Source organism: Solenopsis invicta, chromosome 12, assembly GCF_016802725.1.
Source record: "Solenopsis invicta isolate M01_SB chromosome 12, UNIL_Sinv_3.0, whole genome shotgun sequence".
Classification (NCBI taxonomy): domain Eukaryota; kingdom Metazoa; phylum Arthropoda; class Insecta; order Hymenoptera; family Formicidae; genus Solenopsis; species Solenopsis invicta.
This window is the reverse complement of record NC_052675.1, coordinates 10,250,002-10,266,775: the sequence shown is the minus strand read 5'-3', so window position 1 is coordinate 10,266,775 and position 16,774 is coordinate 10,250,002. Positions and strand designations below refer to the sequence as shown.

Sequence of the window (16,774 nt, the reverse complement as noted above, 5' to 3'; positions counted from 1 at the left end):
AGGGTCCCACCGACTGGAAGGTGATTGAGCCGCCCGAAGCGGCTTCTTTCGGGCCTTTGCCCGATGTCTTCTCGAAAGATGTCCGTTCTTACTCAGGCGCGACATGGTGTCGATCTCGGGTATAATCACGCGTCGCATGTCCACTCGCTCGCAAGCGAACGTTCGCTTATTTTCAGCGGAGCTGATTAAATCGTACGACGGAGATTTTGACGCCTGTTTAAAAGGGCGCGCGTCGTTCTCATCTTTCTCCGAGGGAAACGAGCGAGAGTTGTGCGTAGCGTCAAAGACCTCAAAACGTCTTCATCGATCGCGGTATACCGACGCTGCGTGTATTGTGGTCGGTAAATACGTATTGTTGGGGCTGTAAAATCGCGAAACGTGCGTTTTAGGTATTCACGACGATCGGAACGTGCCCCGACGAAGCCCTCTCTCTTGCTTTTGTGTCCGTTTCTCGGTTTCGCCCTTCCTCGCTTTCGCATATACATGCCAGCAGTCTGAGCGAGGGCACATATACAAAAAGGAGCGCTGCGCGAGAAGGTACTGAGGTTAAGTGGCGAGTTTAGAGGGATTTCATTAAATCATATGGATTGGGGATAATGTATGTTATTGAGCGGAGCGTTCAAATCGCGCTCTATAAGTTGTAATAAGTCCAATTTTAGGGCCGGTCATGGGCCGGGTTCCGCAGTGGTTGTCGGGCGATTCGGTCGCCCGCCGGCCGTCGATTGCCAATTGGCCCGAGGCCGGCACGGAATGACAGTCACTGGGACCGGCGAACCCGCCACTTACTCGTCAAACGGCCAGCCGGTCCGCCGAAATCACTGCCATTTAGATAATTTGTAATGAATAGGCACTCATTCCATATCCCTACCCGCTATCCCCTCTCTTCTTCTTCCTCCTCTTCCTCCTCTTCCTCCTTTTTCTTCTTCTCTCTCGAGCACGGTCTGGGCCCCAAAAGTGCGCGCTGGCTAGTTCGGCAATGACAACAGTATAGTTTATCTAATATTTCATAGGTCGGCGGGGATGACGGTTCCGAGAAAGACGTAATAAATCGCAATAGAGAATATGCCGCGAGCTCTCTGAAACCGACGAGTTTACTTACCCACCCGAGACCACTTAGAAAAGAATTCGAGATTTCATCCTCGCCTTCCCGAGCGGGAAAGAATGACCTCGACATGTTTTAAATGGGTGTGTGCATTCGCTCACGGAGAACGCTGTCGGGCGAGCGCATATAACGTGATTGTTAGATGCCGGAGTGAATCTACGTCATTCGAGTGCATAAGATCGCATATGGAAATACGTTCGAGGAGAGGGAACATATCGACGCCGGTATCGTGTGTCAGCGTAACAAATAGTGGGACGTGGCGCGCGACGTCGCGTCGTTCTTCTCACGAATTTTCCCCGCGACGGGAGACACGCGCCGAAGGTACGCGGCATCGATCAAAAACCGTGACTGCGCATACATTATCGCGCTGCGTTGTCGACTAACGAGAGAAAAAGAGAGAAAGAGAGAGAGAGAGAGAAAGAGTCGGTCGCGCTCGTCTTGAAAAATCGAGGATTCGTCGGGGCGACAGCGAACCACGAAGAATAATACAGGTTCGCTGTCGCATGTTCGATATCGAATATATGGGAAATAAGCCTGACATGGCGAGAGGGAGAGGGGAGAGAGAGAGAGAGAGAGAGAGAGAGAGAAGGAGAGGCATCGATACAGTCAGGCGATGAAACCCCGGGTTGGCGGTCTACCCGGGGCCCCACGGATTCGCGAGCGTATCCATCACGGTGGCTAGCTAAGGCGTCGCGCAAACACATGGGTCTACCGGCGGACGCGCGAATCAACGCGCAGATTATATGCAGAGGCTACGCGCCGCCGCCTGTTGTGATTGATATTTGGTTAAGCGGCACGGCGATCCATCAAGCCCGCAAAAGCGCTCTTTATCCTTGGCTCGCCAGGAGCTACACGTCTCACCCGATTCCGGTGAAATCCGGATACACGGCCGCTCCTTCCCCCCCTCTACCCTTCCTCAGCCAGTCTTTGCTTCTCTCCAGTCTCACGGGCCTTCTTCCCGCTTCCTCCCGGCCATTGCCGCAGCCACTAAAGGTAGTAGATGATCGATAATTGAATTTACGCAATTTCTTCGTGGAAATTCAAGGGAGAGAGACTAGGAGGAGAGTTGATTATTATACGTCACGTTGCGTACGTTGTTTAAATTATACGATAACGGGATTTTAAACGTGTATTTATTCTGCTTGCAGACGTACCAAGAATGGAGAAGTCACCGCTTCTGGCGAATGGTTACAATCATCCACCTACGCACCTGAGCCACATGCAGTTCATGCAGCTTAGCGGACACCCAGGTGCAGGGCACACCGCCATCCTGTCACCGGCCAGTTTGCCGCATCACCTGCAAGCGCAGGCACAGGCTCGGGCCGAGCAGGGTCTCAAGGTCAATCCGAATATGACCAACATGGAAGCCCTCGCGAGGTGAGTCTTCCCTCTTTCCTTTCTCGGTTCATCTCGCCGTGTCAGGAGCGACGAGAGACCGCAAGCGGTCGCTTTCTCGTGAGCGATGATATTCCGGAAGCTGCGCTTCCTCGCAGCGGGAAACATTTTCATTAACTTCCTCCCCGAGGTTTACGAGCCGCGGGGACAAGTCGTGCCGAACGAAATGGTAATAGGAGCGCGAGGAGAAACATGGCGAGTCAACGAGGAGCGGAGCAGAAACAGTCGCGTTCGATGCTTGTCGGAAAAATTACATTATTTCGAGCTCCGCTCTTCGATTCTAGTTTTTCACCTGCTTTCGCGCTAAACGACGCATTTGAAAATTAGATTTATCCGCTTTGAGTGTCTCACGGCGATTTCTCTGGTCAACGAGGCCAAAAGAATACGGCTTTAAGAGGATTGGAAGAGACGGCGAAGCCGTGGAAATCCTAAGGGTCTTGACACCGCTTGATCTTTTCCTCCTCTTACACCTTTCCTCCCTACCCTCGGTTCCTCCTTCTTTTGTCTTCGTGTACATCTTCGATTTCGCTTTCTCAGATGCCCGTCATTTACTTGGCTTGGATTACGTTTTACTACAAAGCGCACTAACGCGTCGTTAATTAATCTCGTTTCCTAGCTATACCTACGATCAAGCGAGTGTATGTATGTTTCGTAAATGTATTGAATTTCAATTTTTGCATAAAGCAATTCAATTATATATATATAGTCGTTTGTTTATGAAAATAATGAAAGGAAATAAATTAATTTTGCATATTACGAGAACGTGGCGAATCTCTCACTAATGTGAGATCTCAAGACGTGTTTCGTATAACGTTATTATTCATGATTCGGATCGTCCTTGAGACTCTACTAGCGTTTAGGTCTACCCTCTTGCCGCGTTAGACCATCTTTGAAGACGCGACGACCTTCTTGGGGCGGCAAATCCTTGCCGCGTTACGCGCGGTCCCAAGACGAATATCGCGGCTTATTCGGCTTCGTGGAGTGTGTGGAGAGCCACGAAGAACCAAAGAGAGACTAAGAGGAAGAGAAAGAGAGACGGAGGGAGAGAGAGAGAGAGAGAGAAAGGAAGACCAAAGGAGCAGTATCCTCGTCCTTGCTCGAGGGGGTAGACGCGAGGCTAATCCTGGCATTTGTTAACGCGTTTCTAATAGATGCTCTCGGTACGTTCCCGCTCACCGCGCGCCGCGATACGCTCCCGTAACCGGTCGGAGCTTTCGAGGATACGGAGACTCGCCTTAATTTTCGATTACATCCGCCCTGTGTAATTAGCCCCATCCTACTAACCGTTACCCCCTTTGCTCGAGCGTTCGCTTTAGGCGGCGCGCGCCCGGAAAATCGGGACTTAGCGCGCGGCAGACAGAGGGATTTGATCATTTCTTCCTTTCGGTCGACGGTTTTGCGATCGAGCGCCGGAGAATAATTTCTCGTAACTCCCTTCGACGATAAATATCGACGGAAGATAAAGAGACGAAAGAGGCAAGTGAGTACGCAACGTTAAAGAGATATTTTTCCGTCGCCGAGCAGATCTTACTTACGCACTTGGGGTATAAACTCGAGGACGGCACCGAGCAAGATTCTTAATGTGGAGCCGGCGCTCCGGATTTTTAACGCGTCTCAATCTTTCTTAACGACGCAACGTGCGTCCGTGAGTGAGTGTAGCAAAACCGTGCGAGAGAACGTGTGCGTGTGTGCTAGCGGACGCGCGCGTACACGCACACGCGCGGACGTGTATAATGACACGGCGAAGGCGGCGCCGCACGTTTCGCATTATGATTTCAGCGCTTTGCTTTTAATTAAAATGCAAATCTATCGCGGCGGAGGAGCGAGCGAGCGAGAGAGATCGGGAGGTAAGACGGATTACGTCTGGGGGCGCCACGACAAACACCGGAATATGATTAATTCAACGCAACCCCATCCTGGGACACCGACGCCACCACCGTCACCGCGTCCACCCGCCGTCCTCTCGCCCTCCCCCCTCCCTCCTCCCTGTCCTGCCTCGTCGCCCCTTAACTCGCCGTATCTCCTTCTTCCCTCCGTCCAACTTCCCCGCCCCGCCCCTACCTTTCGTCACCCTACGTGACCTCTTCGACCAGTTTCCATGCACAGACGACACGTACGGCTTTTCTCTCCGTCTCTACTCCTCGCTTTTCCCCATCGACATCGAGATCCGTTTTCCGCTGTGCAAATACAACGAACATCGGCAGTGCAGCTCCGTGGAAACCGTGTCAGGCGTATTGACATTAGGTCCCGGAACTTCTCTTCAGGGCGATATACTTGGATGGGCATTTTCAGAACGCGGTCGATGCGACCCAGCTGATTTCCGTTTCGTTTTTAGATTAAGCAAACGAAGATCCGGTTCCCCCCCCTGTGATCAACTTGTTCGTTTCTTCCTCCAGCCTTTTTTTTTGCCTTCGCGACCGGCGCGATCCTAGGTCGCAAATTAACTCCGCTCCTGCCGCGCTGACATCTCTTTTTTAATCAGCGACATCAAAGGCTCTTCATTCCCGGTGCGTTCGGCAACGGTCGGAATCGCGTCGTAGCCGAGAGACGAGACGAGACGGGACAAGACGGGACGGGACGAAACGGAACGAGGACTCTTAATCAGACGTGTCCTCTCGCAAGAGAGGACACTTGGCGATTATGCGACTTGTACCACGATCGCGGAACGCGTTTCTCCTTTCGTTTCCCTTTTGATTTGGTCGCTGTTCCGGCCGAGGAGTTAGGCTTTTTTTTCTTTTCTATTTTATCCGTGTCGTAACCGCCTTTTCTTTTTGTGTTTCACAGGTCCGGGACGGTTTGGGAAAACTGCCGAGCTGCCTACGAAGATATTGTCAAACATCTCGAAAGGTAGGACATACAAATCGTATTAAAAAGAAACAGAGGAAAGACATGGAGGGGGAAAAGAAAGAAATCGTGCCGGACCGTGGGTTCCGCGGTCATGACGTTTTCATGTAGAAATTTCGGATGCGTTTCGAGCGTGCGAACGATAACGCCCGAGCGAGAGGGTTTACGCAACGCCGTTCACCCGTGAACCCGTAATTCTCGATTAGCCGGAAAAATCGCGTTACATCACGGATGGCAGCAAAAATACAGAACGCAGCACGAACGCAGCGGGCTCGATGATGACGCCGGCGGCCTAGGCCGCCGTTGCACTTCCGATAAATCAGTATTACCGGGGAAGCGGTATCGAGTTTCCGATCGCGCGACAAGTTGAGTCCAGGCCTGACGTAGTAATGCCAACATGATTTGTATGGTGCGAGAGCTCGTAACCCCTCTGCTCTCTCTCTCTCTCTCTCTCCGCGCCCCGTGCGTCCTATCCCTCTCCTATCCGCCGCAAAATCCATCCAACCGACCGACGGCCTCCGTTTCATCCGACACCAACACACAGCCGCCATCGCCGCCGCCGCCGCGGCCGGAGAGCGAGCCACCGAGGTTTCCGCGTGATCCTAACCACTTGTCACTTCACGGCACGCAGATCATCGTCGCGACGTGCCCGTCCATCATTCGGGGATTAAATCATTCTAGCGCCTGCGAAATACTCGCGTTCGCCGAGCCATTGCTTCTCCGCAAAGGGTTGATTTCGGAAAGGGGTTTTGCACTCCGTACTCCCTCGTCGGCCTCGGAAGAGTGGGGTGCGAAGCAGCAGTACTCCGCTTCATTATAGTTTTCTCTTTCTCCTCGTCGCGTGCCTCCGCAAAAACGTAAGATTACCGAAACACAAAGAAGACGAGGGGGAGGAAGAAGCGCTACGCGCGCGAAACCGCATCCCGACAAACTTGAGTTTCACCCCTCGTTGGGGAGGTAATAGGTGCGAGAGGCTAAAGCGGATCCTCGCGCCTCCACGGCGGAGTCTGTTAATACGGGGGGAAGGGGTGAAAATCGACACTTGGCCGTCCGAAACGTAATTTCCAATTCAAAGGCAATGACCACTGGTCGAACCCCCGCCGCCGACCACTCACTCGGTCCCCGCACGCGCTCACCCGCCGCCTGTGCGCGCCGCCCTTTCTCTTTCTCTCTCTCGTTCTATTTGCTTTACCGTCGACCCCACCGTCGACTTCGTCAACCGGACAAACGCGTATTGTGATTTCAGCCTTTGACTGGTGGCCGTTCGATGGATATCGCAGGGGGTGGTAAATGGGCACGAGGCCACGGGGGGGAGGGGGGAGAGCGGCGGGCCGGAGTGAAGCGGGGAAGGCAACCGGGAAACGGACCGGAGTAGCGAAAGCGACGAGGGGGTGGTTTGCGTGTGGAAGGGCGGCGGACCGGCGAGCGCACCGTGAATATTCATGGCGAGAACCCTAGACGAATTCGGACTTGTTGCGACTGACACTGATGTAAACCTTTGTTTATCCTGCGTGGCCCGCGCGTTCGTTCGTTCCCTCGAGATACGAGCCAGCAGCCGCGCAGCCGAGGGCGATCCTCGAGTATTTAACTGCGAGTTAAATTCTGATTAATCGCCGGCGTCGGCTTTATTAATTGTTTGTCCTTTTGATTTTACAACGTTCGCATAGAACGCAGCCTGCGACCGAGAAGACTTTGCGTTACTCCTTCTCTGACTCCGTCTGTTTCGCCCTCTCTCTCTCTCTCTCTCTCTCTCTCTCACTCACTCCCCCTTCACCATCGCGTTTTAATCCCGATGATTTGTTCTCGCTAATCCATTTGATCTACTCGCTCGGAGGAAAACTCCGATTTCCCCTTAAGTCTATCCGCCAGCTTGGTCAATTAAATCTCATTAATCCCGCGTCACGGCGAGTCCGTTTGGATGGTCCACGATGGTGGTTCGCACGCGAGATAAGACTCGTCGGAATATTTTTCACCTAAATAATGATCACAGCTCATTCGACATGAATGACAACGGCACGATCGTAATTTTGACATTGAGACATCGTCATAATTGCTTTGATCGATCGTTACGAGTGATATGTATAGAATCGAATTTTGGATATGTATGACTGGCGGATAAGCAGTCGTTACGAGCGGATGAAGGCGGAGTTGCGAGAGACGCGTGGCTTCCATCGCGCTCCCGTCGACCCTCGACGCACTGCGGCGGCTCGCGCGTTATGAAGTAAGTAATATTAATGGTTCCCCGCAGTCAGAATGTTCGGTATCAATGCGCTAATGTCGGCTTCCTGGCTTTAAAACTACCCAGTCATTCCGGCATAATTCAGGCGCATTGTCTGTCGCCGTCCAACTACCATCCGCCATCAGTTTCTCGCTGCCTTCCTACGGGTTCCTTATCGTCGGGCATCCCCTTACGCGCTGCCTGCCTCCGCGTCTCTGTAACTTTCCCTCCCTCCCTCCCTCCTCCGTCACCCCTGCCTTCCGTCTGTCGTCTCTCTTCAACCAGTCCCGGACTTGGAGCCACCCCCCCTCCCCCCTCCTCTTTTCCGTCCCACCCCGTCGCACCAGCGACGTCATTAATTACGACGACGACGACGGCGACGACGTCCTATCGTCCAGGACATCTGCTGGAAAATAATATTCATAAAGTTGAGCCTCGTCGTTACGATCGACTCTTTCTGCTTCCTTTCTCTCTCTCTCTTTTCACCGCGCTCCGGGGCTCTCTCGCTTCTCGCTTCCTCTTTCTTCGTTCGTCTTATCCCTTCCGCGCCGCGTCGCGCGTTGTGGTGCCGTGCCAGTGAGATGACGTCGCCCATTTACATTTACGGTCATGGTTTCGTGGCTGCCGAGAGACCGCGTCTCACAAAGAAGTATACCGACGACGGACGTAAAACGACGGACACGTCGAAACGCGTCGTAAGATATTTCACTTCTTGCCGCTTTGATAACCGCGCGTGATTACCGCCGACGTCGATGTCGAGTCGTATCTCGGGAATGGCACGATCGAGATTATCCTTCTCATTTAGTATAACACTTAGCTTAATACGAGCGATTCGTCTCAGTTCGATGCGCACGTTAACGATTTTATCCGATCCGATTAACCAGAAAAACCAAGGATAAATGCTAAAATTTTCATAGAGTGCAACATAAATTGTTATTAACAAGCATTTCTTATGACTTCTTGTGTCTGAATAATTTACAATTTTATTGTTTTTCGTTTTTTTCCCTTTTTTTTTTAATTAAACTGTACGAGCGCGGTACAGCATCATGCATCATCGCGCGTTAATATATTACATTTTAGCATTTTGATTTATCACGTCCGGCAAACCATTGTATTACAGTGCAGCAAACCATTGCTTCCAAGTACAAGAAACCTGATAGGGAAATACACGGCGTTTCGCGCGAATTACGCGAGAACGGGCGCTTATCGCGTAAGCGCGGATAAGCGCACAGGTCGAAAAAATAGCGTATCTCGACGCAAGATCGGTCCCGGCTGTCAAACCATCGGCTTTTCTCGTCTATCGCCACGTGACGAGCGCGGCGAAACGGTTAACTCGACTCGGCGGCGATCGCGCAAACGATAGTCGGGAGAACCGCGTGTTCTCGCTCTCTTATACCATCGCGGGCGGCACGCTAATTGCGTTCAAACGAACTGTCAGCGCGCGGACAGGCACACGGCGCGAACACCTACGGAGGTAACTATAGTTACACGAGCGGCACACGTACGGCGGCAATGCGACGTGCGCGCAAATACGCGCATTGTGATTAATACCGTTTACGCGGCCAACCGGTCCGGGCTTCGAGCTGTCAGCATACCGCCACGAGAATCCCCGTAATTACGTGACGCGACGCGACGCGACGTTTTCCACCTTGTCCGCTTAATCGCACGCATATCGACGTAAATTTCAACTACCGAAGGTCATCTCCGATTATTTCTCTCTCTCTCTCTCTCTCTCTCTCTCTCTCTCGGTCATGCTGTTATATATCTTTTAATTTATTCCATTTCTTACCGCTGCGATTGATAGTCGCGATTAATTGTTGCGACGTATTATTACGTTACATTAGCATGATGATTGCTCCGCCGATTATACCGTTTCTCTTTTATGAATAATCCGTGAGCACGTGTGCGCCGTCCGCCGAGACAGTGGAGGCCGTTCTTGCGTCTCAATACGCGCGCATAGGTGGAGAACTTTATCCGGGCGGGATCGCAAGATGGCAAATTGCGCCAAAGTAAAGTGAATTATGCGCGAGAATCGCTATGCGATTATCCCGGCGCTGACAAAGCGCGCGTTAGTCACGCTATCACTCTCCTTTTTAATTCCGTCTCCTCTACGCGGTGCAGTTCCGTCGTATCGTTCTTCGAGATTCTTTTACTCGCCCACCCAGCAATTTCCCAACATAATTTTCACGTGTAATTGCCGATGCGGGCGCGATTGACCGGGCAATTACTCAGATATTTAAAGAAACGCGATCTGCACCTCGTATTCGAGAGAAACAAGGGGGGGGGAGAAGTGGATGCTCGATCGAGCTTTAGGGCTCGACGTGCTCGATCGTCTTAATTTCACGAGAACTGGCCGTACCTCGCTCGCGGAGCAGGTATAAAATTCATCGCCTGATCACCTTCGATCGTTCTCCGTCGATCGATTATGCCTGACGTGATCTAATCCTAGCAACAGACGACAATTAGCCTGACGATTTTTTGCGCGACGCGTCTCCTCTCTCTCTCTCTTCCTCTCCCTCTCGTCGTGGCTCGCGTGATTCTAAAAAAGATCTTGCACGGAAATCGACGGACGGTCAGCCGAAAAGCAATCGATTCGCGACAGCCACTCGACGTTAGCTCGCGTTCGGCGAACTTGATCGATCGGCAGGTCCTTCTGCGAACCGATTATCAACGACGGCGCGCTCTAAGGACGATATAGGGGCGATCGGGTTACGTCACGATCGTGACCGGACAGTCCTGAGGTAGGTCTCTCGCATTCTCCTTCCGAGCGATGATAATGGATCGATCATCATCCCTCTACGGGACGATGCCGCGCGCCACGTATACGTCCCGATTGATCGCGACGCGGCACGAAAGGAATCGTAAAAGTCACGCGCCGACGTCGACCGAGAGCGCTGGGCGAGAGAATATAAAGCGGTATAGGACGGATTAATGGGTACATGCGAGTAATGAAAAGTGATATAAAAGCGGGTCCCGGTAGCTCCCCGCGAGCTCGAGAGAGACGGGATGAGAGGGGGCGGGGGGGGAGGCGGAAGAAAGGGGCACATGGGCTAACACGCTTGTTACATCAACGGTAAATCTTCCGACTCGTAAACTTCTCGGCCGAGCGAGTGGAAGTCGTGGTAGTCGCGCCTCCTCGAGGAAAGACGCGACAGCCTCCCTGCTCCCGAGAGGGAAGAACATGGGAAGGACAGGAAGCGGCCGGGAGAGGTTGAGCGACATTTATTTTATTAACTCGACTAAATTATTTATCGACCGGACGTTGCAGAAAGTGCCGTGACATCGTTTGTCCGAAATGATAATTAATCCCTCAACGCTCGGGGAACGCCGACGACAACGAGTCACTTTTGTATGCAAATTCTTTGCTAATATTATGCGGCATTTTGCTAGATAGTAAAGGAATTTTGATGGATGCAATAAATAATAGAGGCAGATTATTTTTCGCGGAATAATATTACGATACAATCTTTCTTGGCAAGCGATCGCTTTTTCGGGATCGTTTACGTGGAAGATACGGGCGATGAGGAAACGCTCGTGGCTTTGTCGCAAGCATGGCACGGCGTTGCACAAGGGATGGAGGAGTCGTAGGGAATCATCCGGTGGAGAGCAAGAGAAGGGGAGGTGTCATGTTGTGCCAACGTGCATTATTAGAACGTACGTCATCGGCCGGTAACGAGCCAAACCGAGCAAACTTTGGGACGCGAACGACGTTGGCGACTTCAACGCGTCCACGTCGTCGTTGTCGGCCTCGTCGGAGAATGCCGACAAAATGATGATTAATTAAAAACATAATTATAGTCGCGTCGTCCACAAACATGTCCCCCCGGATACTCCTACCGGACACTAATGTACCGTGAAATTGTCATCCTCCTTAGTTCTCCTCACTATTTTTTCCCACTCCTCGTCGCTCTCGTCTCGTTAAGCCGCCGTCTTTCGTCGGATATTTTCTCAGCGAGACGCGGCGCTATTCGTGTCGCGGCATCGGTAGCGCTGGCTAACGAGCTTGCGATCATCACGTCGTTTTTTTTTCTATTTTTTATTTGCTGTTGTACGCGGCGGCGCCTAGACGGGACCTCCGGCGATGCTTGCGGTTTAGTCCGTTATCGTGAAATTTAAGAAACACGTTTCCTCATTTTTTTATTTTGTTTGGCCATGCATCTCTTTATATGGTTGGATCAATTCATTTGTTTTATCAGAAATGCACACAACCCGGAAATAATTAACAATTTTTTTTTACGTAAACTTTCGTCTGGGACGATTTTTACGCCCCAGTTAAAAGTCATTATTAACAATGTACAGTTAAAAGTTTTGGTTTTTAAAATTGATTAAAATTTATTTTAACATTATTTGGTTTTAAATAAATATTAGCTTGTGAAAAATAATTTATTTTAAAATTTGGAAAATTTAAAATTTTTTTAAATCAAGGAAATGATGTTATATTATTACTTTGAACGTATAGTATAAACTTATTATCACTTGTTTTTATTGTACCAGTTATAAAATTCAGAATCTATGAATTAAAAGATAGATATAGATTTTGGATTCATATGGTAAGAAAGTTTGCTGTGTTTTATTTTTCCAACAATAAAATATAAAAAAATATTCCAGGTAACTTTCTCGGGTTAATTTATACCGCTTGCATCAAACACGAGTTTTTTTTTCAAGCTTTATCGCATTTACATGATCTTTATTCGAACTCTCTTTTCAGTTAATATTCAATTACGGCATCTGTCTGTAATTATTACGTGTTTGAATTGAACTAAGCTAAATTATGTTGACGACGAAACATCCGTCTTTTCAGCGCCTTTCGCTATCTCGTCGGACGCGTATTTTTCGCGCGATATCACGCGGCCGGCTAAGATATATTGTTATTAAATGGTTCCCCTTCAGTGCCGCACACATGTCAGTATATTACGTAGTGCGGTGCTCCGGACACGGTCGAGTCAGGGGTTACACGCGCGCTGATGTACTCTTATTTATACTCCCGCGACATGCGATTCCTCGCTGCACTTCCGGCGAACGCGTACCTTCCGCGCACTCTCATCCGCCATGGTATTCCTTTCATTATTGATTCGACCCTCGTGTGTATTCTACTAGTTTTACGAAGATTTCTGTGCACCGAGGTAAGAATCGATACTTGGAAAGAATCTCGTGGAAGAACGGCGCGTAACAGTGATAAGAAATTAAGGAGCTTCCGTTGAAATGCGGAAGAGTGATGAGGGGGGAGGGTCGGCGGACGGGCGGGGGGGGGGGCAGGCGGTTAATTGAAAAGCGGCCGGAAGGGCGTCGTTAAATAAACCGCGGACGAACGTTCCTGCGGTTCCGCGGTGCTACCCATTCGCAGCCTCGGTTTCACTGGCACTTTTGGTAATGAACTAATATTTGCAGTGTCCGTCCCGGCGCGGGCGCGCATTTCCGCTCGCGCGTATGCGCGTCCCTTACGTGCGTGCGTGCGTGCGTGCGTACGCGCACACCGGCACCGGACACGGAGGTGGAGGTGTGTGGACACAATCGTCGGCGTGTTATCAGCGACCCTTCCGTAAATACGCGCTCGGCCCCGCGGGGTCGGACCCACACCACCCTCTCCCCCTCGCACTCCCACTTCACTTCTCTCTCTCTCTCTCTCTCTCTCTCTCTCTCTCTCTCTCTCTCGTAACGAGGACGGTGCACATGTGCATGTGCGTCGCCTTCGCCGCCGATGCATGCGCTCTGGCTCGAGAGCGCGAGAGCGAGAGCTGTTACGATATGCATACAGATCAAATAGCTCCGTGTGTGCTTTGCATTCCCGACGATTGCGCCCCCGAAATCAGATTCTTCTGCCTTCGTCGTCCACATTCTCCCTTCCTTCGGGGCGACCACCCCGCGCGCTTTGATCAGCGCGACGTTTTGCATGAGCGAAATGCACGCGTTCTGTGTCGCGTTCTTTTGAGATGTCCAGGCACGGAGAGTATTAATTCCTCACGGAAGACACAGAATAAAAAGGCTCACGTGAAATTGATTCGTCCGATTGATATCTGAAATAATTAATTTTTACAGACAAATTTTTGTTAACTTGAATTTTTACTCTGTTTAAAAAAAAAAAAACGTAGCAAAATTTAATGTAATGTAACGGAAGCAAATTTCAAGCGGGTACATTAAAAACATTTAATGCCTATGCTTTTTAGTTTTAGATACATTAAATTTAATCTTATACATTGACTCTCGTGAAATTTTTGACAATGTAATTCCTCTTTTCATTTTTATTATCACATCGCGTTTAAATCTCTATCTTTTCTACTTGCAAAGAGATGTTGAGATTAAAGGAAGAAAGAGAGCAAACTTGGAGGAAGAAGGGGAAGATGAGGAGGTGTAAAAATCTCTCCTGTGCACGATGGTGCTTCCTGCGAGTGACAGCGCGACGAAAAGAGAAACGGAGTTCTCTGCCTCGGTGACAAACGAGCCCAAGTGGCAGCCACGGTCACTCGACAAGAATAATCGTTTTCCAATTGAAATCCAATAGCAACTTGGCGTGTGACTGCTGCGGCGGTGCCGCGCCGCGCGCCGTCCCTCTCTCTCTCTCTCTCGTGTCTTTGCGCGTCCCCACATTGATCAACGCTTCTAAAATGTTTTTGACATCGATTATGCGGAAGAGCATCGGCACGGGAATACTTTCACCGGCGTCTGCCACCCCGCGTCTCCACGATAGACGACGGAGGCTCGCGATCGCTCTCGGCAAAGCACTCCGGGGGCCGGGTGGCGGCGCGGCGACGCCTCGTCGGCGCAAAAAGCGGACTTTTCGAGAATTTAAATAATATCCTTTTATATTTTCTGTCGCGCGCGGGCTCTGCACAAGTAGCGGGGACATGGTGCGCTCGTACGTTTGCGCGTACGTCGGCCGTCATAAATCCAGCCGGGCGCTATGGGAGAGAGAAAATCTACAATTCTAAAGCTTTCCATAAAACACTCGACAAAACGCTTCGCCCGCACTTTTCGAGTGGCCACCGAGCCCTCCATCGTCGCCCTCTCTTCCTCCCGCCACCGTCCTCCTTGTCCTCCTCCTCCTCTTCCTCCTCCTCCTCTTTCTCCTCTTTTTCCCATCCCTCTTCATTCCGTTCCTCCGCCTCTCCTCCCGCACGCCATGAATCTGTTGAAATATGTAAAATCGTGTAACCTCTTCAATTTACATAGCCGTGCTCCGCGCGCGTACGCACGCGGAGTGGCTGCCGCTCGTCGCGCTAATTGATAATTCCGCGTACTATACTCTGCCTCTCACGAGATACTCCGCCTCCCCCGGGCTAGAAAATTGCGCGAGCACTCGTCGGCCAAAGCAAACAGTGTCGAATCGTGGCCGGCGAGAATCGTCGAGCGTTACCGTTCGGCGCACGTCGTTGAAAAGATCGACTTTCTCTCGTGTTTCTCGAGGCTCCCTATTACCGTATAATCTGAACGCGGATCTAACGATTTCCGACGTTAACTCTCGCCTACGTGCCGATTATGTCGTGCCAAGGAAAACTTCACCGATCGTGATTCAGAATTCTGCGCCATTGCGCGAGGCGTTTTGCCTTCCTCCTTTTGCCGCGAGATTTAGGTGATTTTTTTCTTTTTTTCTCTTTCCTTTTTTTTTTACGTCGGAAACTCTCGCGCCTGTGCCGGGAAAAATCCTCTTTAGAGAAATTGTTTCGGTAGCGCGAGCAACAGACGGAGCCTGACAACGAGAATGGGAGAAAAAGAGATCGAGAGTGCATAAAGAGAAAAAGGGAGAAGAAGAGAGATGATGATGATGAGGCAAATGCCTCGGACGTTGTCTCACGTGATAGACGTCCATCATCGAGCACGACGAAAGCTCAACATCGCGAGGCGACACATAAATATATATATACATATATATATATATGTACGCCTGGGAGCGCCGTGTTGATGCAACTATCATTTTTTCTCCTCTCGTCGCGCTGGTAATCGCGGTCGCTCGCTTCGTTTTCGCTCTTCCCTCTTCCACCGCTATCTCCTCCTCCTCATCCTCTTCTTCTTCCTCTTCGTCCTTTTTTTTCACGCAGCGCACCAACACCACGCGTGAACCACTGCGACGGCACGCCACGCCGTTGCCACTGGTATTTCGGAGCTCGCTGAACAAACAAGCGCCGATAAAAGTACCGGGGGTATACAGTACATCTGGAAGTAGGGATCATCAGTCACGACGCATCTGCGAAGCACTCTAGTTCTCTCTTCTGCCCTCTGCTTCCCTCTGTCCCTCTCTCTTCCCGTTTCTCTCTGTTTCTATCTGTTTCTCTCTGTTTCTCCTTCTCTCCCGTCTCGGAGCGCGCTCACTCGTATCCACCCATCGCGAGCGCTAAAAACCATTTGTCATCGCCAGCGTAAATATGCTCCCGGGCGAAACGTGCATTCGACTTGCCTCTTCTCGCGAGAAATCGGAGGATTATTCTGGTAGTTTGACGCGGCGGCGCCGCCGTGAAATGTGATTTTACAAAACCGTAGAGTTCGCTGCGAGAGAAAAAAAAGGGTAATCCCGTTTTACGAAATCTTTCTGGATAAACGAATAAAAAAATTTTTTTTATTGCGCATCAAAATCGTCGATTGTCGCGATAAAGCACGACGACGAATCGATCCGTTCGAGCGCTCACGACGGAAGAATACACACGCCGGTGTGTTCTCGTAACGACGGGAAGACAAGATGAAATCGCGGGAAAGTCGAAGAGAAACGCGTTCGGCGCGGGCGCGGGGCTTATCTTTATTTAGTGTAACCACACGTCCGCGCTCAGGGGAGTGCCTTAAAAAGTTCGTCTAATAAAACCCCACGGCCATTTGTCAACGGGGGTGCGTAGCGGCCCCGGGGGCCGCCGCGCTACAAAATGTATGTAAAACACATCCAGTCGCGGCTCGTGAGGCCGTAACCGCCCGCGTCTGATGGGCCGACATCTAAAATAATAAAAGTTGCCTCCGTCATTTGTCAACGCTTCCTCTAAGGAGCGACGCGGCGCGGAGTCCCATCCCGCCGCCGCCCGCCGCCACCTCGTAATTTCGCGATGTCGCAGCTGCGGACGCGTTTGCCGTCTCCCTTCACCCCTTGCGGAAGACACGGCGCTACAACGATTTCGTGTGTTACGAGCTCCCTTAATTTTACGAAGAGTCATCCCCCTCTCGCGGAGGGAGCGCGCGAGCGATTCTCGTTACCCCTCGCGGAATAAGAATTTGAATGAAGCTCGCGCAAGTCGACTTAA

General features: G+C 50.9%; 1 protein-coding gene across 4 annotated transcripts in view; it reads left to right on the top strand.

The window, feature by feature from the left end:
* The window catches only part of LOC105200210 (dachshund homolog 2), a 194,611-nt gene that overhangs the window by 91,452 nt on the left and 86,385 nt on the right, over positions 1-16,774 (top strand). For 3 of the 4 annotated variants that reach the window (XM_026138010.2, XM_026138007.2, XM_026138008.2), the window contains exons 3-4: positions 2,251-2,479; positions 5,282-5,344. In XM_026138010.2, the coding sequence (XP_025993795.1) occupies positions 2,251-2,479; positions 5,282-5,344 (292 nt within the window). The remainder of the gene's footprint in view (positions 1-2,250; positions 2,480-5,281; positions 5,345-16,774) is intronic. The other variant, XM_026138009.2, reaches the window with a different exon arrangement.